Genomic DNA, 8,314 nt, shown 5'->3' on the forward strand with positions numbered 1-8,314 from the left:
GCCACCGACGCAGTGATTGATCCATGACTGTGCCTTTGTTTTGGCTGCACTCGCGCTGTCTGGCCGATCTGCTCCCCTCCACTGGATGACGCCAATGGCATGTTGCTAACAACAAGACAAGGAAAGCAGAACGAATCGACGGATGGAAAGAGAGAGGAACTGTTCCGCTTGGGATAAGAACGTCAGGGTGATGCGTTTCAGCAGCCGCGCTAGAGGAGCGAAGGCGAAGTGATGAGGACGGAGAAACCCTAAACAGGGAAGGGGTGGGTTGGGAAAGGTGCTGCCTTTACTCGTATATCTATAGCCAGCGAAGAATGGCAGCGCATCTCGGCGTGTGCCTTGCCGTGGCGACGCTTCTCTGGTTATCGTGTGCAGATGCCATTGGGCAAGAATGTTCAGCCGTGGCCACCCGGCACAAATTGAAGGCGATGCGGCACCTCAAGCGGCTCAACAAGCCCCCCGTTAAGACCATCACGGTCCCTCTCTTTCTCTTGTGCTATTCCTTTTTTTTCTTTACCTTTCAGTTTGATTCGAGTATAGATGATACTCAAATTCAAAGAAATTGAGTATTTCTTTGAGGTGGACACTTTTTCTTGAATATTGCTTGCATTTTCTAAGATTTGTAAGCGTTTGCCTTGAAGAAGAACATGAACATTGCAGAGTCCTGATGGGGACACAATTGACTGTGTTCATGTCTCTCGCCAACCAGCCTTCGATCACCCCTTCCTCAGAAACCACACCTTACAGGTTTGCCTTTGATGGATCTTACTGCCTCTATCTTTGCTCAAGTTATTCTTCTTTACTGAAAGTTCCGATTCCTTGATGCCTTTTAAAAAATGTTGTTTATATACCAGATGAAGCCCACTTTCTTCCCCGAAGGGATTGTGAACAATGTTGAATCCCACGAGAAAGACCACTCAATGGCTCAGGCATGGCACCAAAATGGGAGGTGCCCCGAGGAGACAATACCCGTCAGGAGAACAAAGATGGATGATGTGCTGAGAGCAAGCTCTGTGAAAAGGTATGGGAAGAAGAAGCACAGAACCGTCCCAATGTCGGTATCTATTGACCCTGACCTTGTCAATGAGAGTGGCCACCGGGTATGGTTAAACACAAAGAAAACAACAAAGGATTTTGAATAACAGTTTGGTGTTGGTTCATGGGTTCCATGATTTTGTTCATCATCCTTTCTCATTTGCCTTTCTTTTCTGCTGGTCCTTTTGATAGCACGCAATTGCTTATGTAGAGGGAGATAAATATTATGGGGCAAAAACTACCATAAACGTGTGGAGGCCAAAGATTCAGCAAGCCAATGAGTTCAGCTTGTCTCAGCTCTGGATTTTAGGGGGAGCATTTGGGGATGATCTCAATAGTATTGAAGCTGGTTGGCAGGTGTGTTTGGTTAGTCGCTAAACATGAAAAAGAATTTAGGTTCATCGCTGATCCTTACTGTGGCGTGATATGATCAGGTCAGTCCAGAGCTCTATGGAGATAACAATACAAGGTTATTTACTTATTGGACTGTAAGTTAACATATCTTCTCAACTTCTGCAATTACAAATTTGAAACTAAGACATTATGTGGCTTTTCTTGTGTTATTTGGATTCTTTTCTACTGTTATTCACCATAGGGAAGTGATGCTGCTTAAAATTATGGATTTCCACTCTGTAGTTTTGATCAATTCTTTTGTTTTGGATTCCTAAATTATCCAATATTGTATCCCTAAGATATGGAACTTGGCACAAGAAATGTGGTATATTTCTATAGAAAGAAATTATTTGTATCAAGTTTGGTGTAAATAAGTTCTATATTCCATCTTATCAAGCACATTTTCTAACGTTCTGATTGTAAATTAACAGAGCGATGCTTATCAAGCGACAGGGTGCTACAATCTTCTATGCTCAGGATTCATCCAGGTCAACAATGACATTGCTATGGGTGCCAGCATATACCCCCTTTCCGAATACCATGGATCACAGTATGACATCAGTATACTCGTTTGGAAGGTACAAATCAAGCTCATCAAAACCAATTGGCATTAACATTCAAAACCAATCAGCATAACTATTTCAAGAAGTCTCATGATCTGTCATCCTTCTTACTCATTTCAACCAATAACTAGCTTCTCAAAAATTCACCTTAAAGTTTTCTGAAAAAGGATCACACATCAATTTGGATTAGCTTTTAGAATAGCCAGTTGAAAATTACAAAGAAAACAGGTGATTCTTTTAATAAAACCTAATGCGTTGTACCTTTATAGTACATTTGGTTCATGGAATGGCATTCTTAAGGAATATAATATTCTTTTGGAATTGAATAGAGTAGTAGATAAGATATGTATTCCTTAATTGGCTTCATGGAGTAAGAACTCCAACACATCAGAATAAGATTCATGGGTTTGATATATGGAATAGCTAAGAAGAATCATCAAGGAATAGCAATTGTGGCAGAATAATCATTCCAAGTTCATCAAATTTCAGTCAAGAGTGGAATAATACTATTCCTGTGAACTAAACATGTAGAGTTACTCATTTGTGCAAGCAACTTTTCTGCTTTGCTTGTTCTAGAGTCGTGTGAGTCGTGTGATTCATTTTATCGGTACGATACAACTTAACTAAACACAACTGTTATTGTTACAGGATCCACAGGAGGGGCATTGGTGGATTCAATTTGGAAATGACTATGTCCTGGGCTACTGGCCTTCTTTCCTATTTTCCTACTTGGCAGACAGTTCATCGATGGTTCAGTGGGGAGGGGAGGTGGTCAATTCACAGCTCGAGGGCGAACATACATCAACAGAGATGGGCAGTGGCCATTTTCCTGAAGAAGGTTTTGGCAAGGCAAGCTACTTCAGGAACATACAGATAGTGGATGAGTCCAACAATCTGAGGACACCGAAGGAGGTCGGTACATTCACTGAGGAACCCAGCTGCTATGACGTTCGGAATGGCAATAATGACGACTGGGGTCACTACATTTATTATGGTGGTCCTGGTAGGAACAATAATTGTCCATAGAATGGGCATTTGAGTTGGAACCCTTCAACACTTGTCGAGTACTAGGCAATTGTGAAATCTACTACTACCATCTTTGAGTGTTTTATGCATCGTTTTCCCATGTGTGATTCTATGTCGAGGAACAATAATTGTTCATGAAGGTCCTTTGGGTTGGAATCTTACTACACTAGTCCTAGACAATTGTGAAGGTGATCGATATTAGAGGAACTTTGTGTTGATATTTTGTACCTATTACTGTGTCTCTTTAACTTGCTGCTTCTTGTAGCCATTTATTTGGTTCATGTGTATCAATCGCCATTCTCTTCTCTCTTCTTTCCTAGGGATTCGCTTCACTTTTTTTTTTTCCCTTCTCTTTCCTTTCCTTTAAAGATAGATATTTTTCCTTAAGTTGATTTGTGAATTGATTATGACGTAGCAGAGTTGTAAAAGATTCATCCGTCTGAATAAACATAGCATTAGTGAGCACTCAACTTTATTCTGATTATGACGTAGCAGAGTTGTAAAAGATTCATCCGTCTGAATAAACATAGCATTAGTGAGCACTCAACTTTATTCAAGAGTTTATCATATTTCAACAATGCTAAACCTATAATTATTTTTTAAAAATAAATTTGTGCTACTAAATCGGCAATATACTAATCTCTTAGCATATAATTATGTGAAGAAATATTATTTGAAAAGAAAATCAAATAAGTAATACCTCTTACAATTATCTTTATGAACCGTCTTTGCAAATAATAAAAAAATAACCAAAATTCAATTGCAACTCAAATCAATTTATTTTCATTAACATTTTTAAAGTGTTAAATCTTTGTTTGCATCCATAGTAATTAGTTTACTCTATGAATTAAATATTGATCAAGTAATAATTAATATTCTAAAGAAATTCTAAATACTTTTTATTGGATTTAGATTAAATTTTGATTTAAATAAACATATAAAATCAGCACCATTTTGAATAAAAACTACTGTTTGAAATTATTCTAAATACGTAATTTTAAATCTAAATTAATATGTACTTCATTAAATATAATATATAAATTAATTTTAAAATACTTATGAAATCATATAAATTTAAGGTAAACGAACTCTTGTGTCACTGGTACGGATTCTTCTTGATCCGACGGTACCAATTGATTGATCTAGAAGCCGCACGAACCCTCGAGACGCTTCGAGAAGCGACTATCGCGAGCGTATAAAAGGCGAAGGGAGAACCAACTTTCGCTCATACGAGAGACTTTGATCGGCTTTCCTTGTTCGCGGAGGAAGAGAGAAATGGATTCGTTCTTCCAATCCCAATCCTACAGCGGATGGTCTCACGATTCCTTCAAAAATTTCGATCGGATCTCTTCGAATGTTCAAAACCACCTCAAGCTGGTATAGATCGATGTTTTTTTTCCTTCTTGTCTAGTTTCCCTCGTTCTCCTTTTCTTCCTCCTGATTTGATAATTATTTGATAATTTTCTCTTCATATAACCATATTTTGTTTAGATCCGTTTTTTTTACTTCTTAGGGTTTTCTCTAATTCACGCTGGAAATTATGATCTGTTTTATGACCTTTCGATTGGGGATGGGATGCAGGTCTACTTGACGCTATGTTGTGCGCTCGTTGCATCAGCTGCTGGAGCTTATCTTCACATTCTGATGAACGTTGGTGGCTTCTTTACGATGGTTGGTTTCTTTGTTAGCATCATGTGGCTCCTTTCCACGCCCCCGTATGAAGAGGTGAGCCCTTCTTCTTGATCATTTGCTGCAGAGAAGATAGAGATGCGTTATCCTTTTGTTCATCTTCTCTTTCTGGCAACAGAAAAGGAGGTTTGGGCTTCTGATGGCAGCATCTGTTTTCGACGGGGCCTCTATTGGCCCTTTGATTGAGTTTGCCATTGACTTCGACTACAGGTACTGTTTCCTTGTGTCCATATATGGAGCATTATGATTTTATTTTTGAGAAATCATTTGCTTTGTATGCTTCCAAGTTTACTGGTTTGTATGGTATATTGCAAGAGATGTTCAAGTTCTTTGTCATCTGCTCCTTAATACTAGAATGCATATTGATATTCCATCTTGTTAGTTATGTGAAAATTTTTTGTTATCTGTTCCGAATTCTGCAAGGCATATTGATCTTTGCTTGTTAGCTATGTGAAGTGTATAGCTGCAGTTTACGTATCACATTAACATGTGTTTCTTACAAGATTTCAAAGTGAGAGCAATGACTTGATGAATATAAGTCAATCTTATTACCTAAAAATTTATACGTGTCTCCTAGAGATGTAACAATCTGACTGAATACAAATAGAACAATAGCACCTGCAGTTAGCCTTGTCCAAAAACAAAAACAAAACAAAAAAAACCTAGAGAAGGAAAAGAAGATGACTGTAGTTTCTTCTGGTTGTAGGAGGAAGAGGAGATCTGGTGTTTAAAAAGCCCAAATGTAATGGGAATATGGGATGAAAATGAACGGTCAGAATGATGACATAAAGAAATAGTTGGTATGATGTAAGCTGAGTAACTGGAATTATGACATATTGACATTCAAAGGAATGGTTTGTATGATTTTTTTTTTTTTTGAGTATGCATCAGCATTGTGCTTATATGATTGGATATCAGTATTTATTCATGTATCCTTTAGAGATTTCTCCAAATTTTAAAGTAATGACTATATCATTCTGCTTATGTAGTTTCTTCTTTCTTATTATTGAATAAATATAACATTCAATTCTAATTTTACATAATTTGAATAACTTGAAATTCTTGGTGATGTCAATATAAAAGTATAGAGGAAAAATGGTAAAGAATGCAGGTGGTATCCTTCGAGTTTGATTCACCTCTCATGTTATTGTGATGATGCCACCTAGATATGCAACAAACTAGCTTCCCCCAGAGAAGAGGAACAAAAACACTGTTGGCATCATGATTAGATTTCATTGTATTAAGCATAACATGTGACATGTGAGATTCTATTGGTTTCTTGTAGGACCATGATTAGGTTTGGTTCATTTATTGCATGAATTCTTCCCAATTTAGTCTGAAGTTACCTGAGTAGAAAGATTAGGCTGAAGATACTTGAGTAGAAGGATATCCAACCTTAAATAAATGGAACAAATGAAACTTGGGATGATTGATGGTTTACTTGGGTAGACAATTAGGGAACGAAAGGGAAAGGTTATAAAATTTATCTAAATTTCTTTCCTTTCCTTTCTCTTTCAATTCCATTTCCCTTCCTAGATTTCTATCAAAAGTAAAACCAACTTTAACCCGACTGATTCTTTGTGTGGAGTTACCAGTGGTGGAAACCATCATTTGATTGCTTTCTGCACTGTTGCTGCTGCTTATATGGAACACGCTGCAACATGATACATGTTTGGATGAACTTCGTGCTGAACATTCTTGGAATACACTATGTGCTTCTTTAGTAGAGCAATAGTGCACTAGGATGCGGCCGTAACAACTTCTAATAGTGTTGGGTTTTATACATGACTGATGGTTGATATTTGTTGCAGCATACTTATCACTGCTTTTGTCGGAACTGCCATCGCATTTGCGTGTTTCTCAGGAGCCGCCCTCGTCTCCAAGAGGAGAGAATATCTTTACCTGGGTGGATTGCTGTCTTCTGGCCTTTCTGTACTCGTATGGTTGCAGTTGGCTAGTTCCCTCTTTGGTCAATCTGCTGCTGGCCTCAAAATTGAGGTAGTCGAAGAAAAAGAAAGTGAATTATGGAAGTCGTCCACGATTCCTCGATCTAAAATTTAAATTCATTTTTTTCCAGCTTTACCTCGGACTGCTAATTTTCATCGGATACATGGTCTACGACACTCAAGTGATCATAGAGAGAGCCTCTCGTGGAGAGTTGGACTATGTGAAACATGCGTTGACCCTCTTTACAGATTTTCTTGCAGTTTTTGTCCGTATTCTTATCATCATGGTAAGCTCAGTTTCATTGCCAGCTCTGTATTTGATAAATTGCTTCATATTTTGTCGAGTTCTCTCTTATTTTTTTAAAAATATGTTTTATTGTGCAGTTAAAAAATGCATCGGAGAAATCCGAAGACGGAAGGAAGAAGAAGAAGAAATCTTAAATGGTACACACTTATTACAACCTAAATGTTTTATTGTTATGTTTTTCTCTTTGTTTCCGACTGTCACGCGTCTGTGTTTACTTAAGACACTCATCACACAAGCTTACTGTAATTATGAACTTGGACGGTGTGACCGCGTAAAACCACCTAAAAATTGTTGTTGGCTTCCGGACTAACTTTTATAGATTAGAAATGGAAATTACTTGATGTAAGTCGCAGGCTTTGCTTATGCATACGATGTGTGTGCGTCATTGGAACAATCATTTATTTGATCGGACGAACACATGATGATAATGTGACATCAGCTTCGATTATTGTACGCATTCTATAATTGGATTGCAGGTCCCCAACCGTACTATCGGCGTGAGATACAGAGCACACATGACCTCAGTTTCTTACGCTCTAAGATGATAAGGGAGCTTGATATTTCATGGACTATGATGATCAAGGGAGCTTGATATTCATGCTAATAGTTCATTAAGAGACTTTGAATATAAAGCTAAAAGGAAGTTTAAGAGTGGAATTCAGAGTACCAAGGTTCAAAATTCAAATGAGACAAAGGTATATTTTATATTTGATGAGGTCGTTAGTCTTCAAGATTAATCGGATATGGAAGATTAATAAAAAACATAAAAAATAAAAATGAATTTTAAATATACTCCAAGGATTATTATAGAGGGATGCAATCAATAATTGAGATATTGTTTATGTATCTTTTTAATATACCTCTCAAAGGGACGTTTATCAAAAGGGACGACGAGAGCAAAGATTTAAGTTAAAAAATTTGTTCTCTAGGGAGGTTCTATATTTTTGGAATTAAGAGAAATCTAGTGTGAAATTAGAAGGGAAGAGAGAAACAAATTAAGGGAACTTTGTTCTCTATTAATGATGAATTTGACAAATTATCAACTTTAGAGGGAGAGTTTAGGCGAAGAGTGGACTTAGGTTTAGGTCACGTTGTATGAATTGCATTGCATTGACATTTATTGGTTTTTTTTTAAACTTTAACAAATTATTAAATATAAAAAAAATGCAATTATTGGTGCAATCATATTTCAATTTTGAGTTTGATATTTATACTCAGGGTTTAAGTTAGTTTTTTTCAGCGTGCATACTTGTAGGAGAGTTTGAAGAGCTCATGTTCTAGTCGATGATAGTGGATTCTAATAGTTTAAATAGTCATTAGTAGAATAGAGGGTAAAGTTTTGTTACAAGAGGTTT

The 8,314-nt window shown here is 37.2% G+C and overlaps 2 protein-coding genes across 3 annotated transcripts; both read left to right on the forward strand.

Moving 5' to 3' along the window:
• Window positions 1–165: 165 nt before the first annotated feature.
• LOC141820414 (protein neprosin-like) lies at window positions 166–3,246 on the forward strand. The gene is made up of 7 exons (XM_074707722.1): window positions 166–476; window positions 661–747; window positions 855–1,100; window positions 1,228–1,392; window positions 1,470–1,523; window positions 1,860–2,006; window positions 2,640–3,246. The coding sequence occupies exons 1-7, from the start codon at window positions 315–317 to the stop codon at window positions 3,015–3,017; spliced, it is 1,239 nt and encodes a 412-aa protein (XP_074563823.1). The 5' UTR covers window positions 166–314; the 3' UTR covers window positions 3,018–3,246.
• Window positions 3,247–4,231: 985 nt separating this feature from the next.
• LOC141820367 (bax inhibitor 1-like) lies at window positions 4,232–7,557 on the forward strand. 2 transcript variants are annotated; one of them, XM_074707665.1, is made up of 7 exons: window positions 4,232–4,394; window positions 4,599–4,742; window positions 4,825–4,916; window positions 6,518–6,704; window positions 6,784–6,939; window positions 7,037–7,096; window positions 7,436–7,557. In XM_074707665.1, exons 1-6 carry the CDS (start codon window positions 4,293–4,295, stop codon window positions 7,091–7,093), a joined length of 738 nt encoding a protein of 245 aa, XP_074563766.1. In that variant the 5' UTR covers window positions 4,232–4,292; the 3' UTR covers window positions 7,094–7,096; window positions 7,436–7,557. The 2 variants fall into 2 exon arrangements, with proteins under 2 accessions (XP_074563766.1, XP_074563765.1); XM_074707664.1 differs by lacking the exon at window positions 7,436–7,557 and having other exon boundaries at window positions 7,037–7,305.
• Window positions 7,558–8,314: the final 757 nt, after the last annotated feature.

This window comes from Curcuma longa, unplaced genomic scaffold (genome assembly GCF_044706935.1).
Source record: "Curcuma longa cultivar G26 ecotype Majalengka, Jawa Barat unplaced genomic scaffold, ITB_CL_G26_1.1 utg3290_np1212_1714210_RagTag, whole genome shotgun sequence".
Taxonomy (NCBI): Eukaryota; Viridiplantae; Streptophyta; class Magnoliopsida; order Zingiberales; family Zingiberaceae; genus Curcuma; species Curcuma longa.

Bases quoted from the DNA above. Each gene is read 5' to 3' on its own strand.
- LOC141820414 (XM_074707722.1), top strand. From the start codon at position 315: ATGGCAGCGCATCTCGGCGTGTGCCTTGCCGTGGCGACGCTTCTCTGG. The intron at 1,393-1,469 runs GTGTGTTTGGTT...TGATATGATCAG, and splicing joins GTATTGAAGCTGGTTGGCAG to GTCAGTCCAGAGCTCTATGG. The intron at 1,524-1,859 runs GTAAGTTAACAT...GTAAATTAACAG, and splicing joins GGTTATTTACTTATTGGACT to AGCGATGCTTATCAAGCGAC.
- LOC141820367 (XM_074707665.1), top strand. From the start codon at position 4,293: ATGGATTCGTTCTTCCAATCCCAATCCTACAGCGGATGGTCTCACGAT. The intron at 4,743-4,824 runs GTGAGCCCTTCT...TTCTGGCAACAG, and splicing joins CCACGCCCCCGTATGAAGAG to AAAAGGAGGTTTGGGCTTCT. The intron at 6,705-6,783 runs GTAGTCGAAGAA...ATTTTTTTCCAG, and splicing joins CTGCTGGCCTCAAAATTGAG to CTTTACCTCGGACTGCTAAT.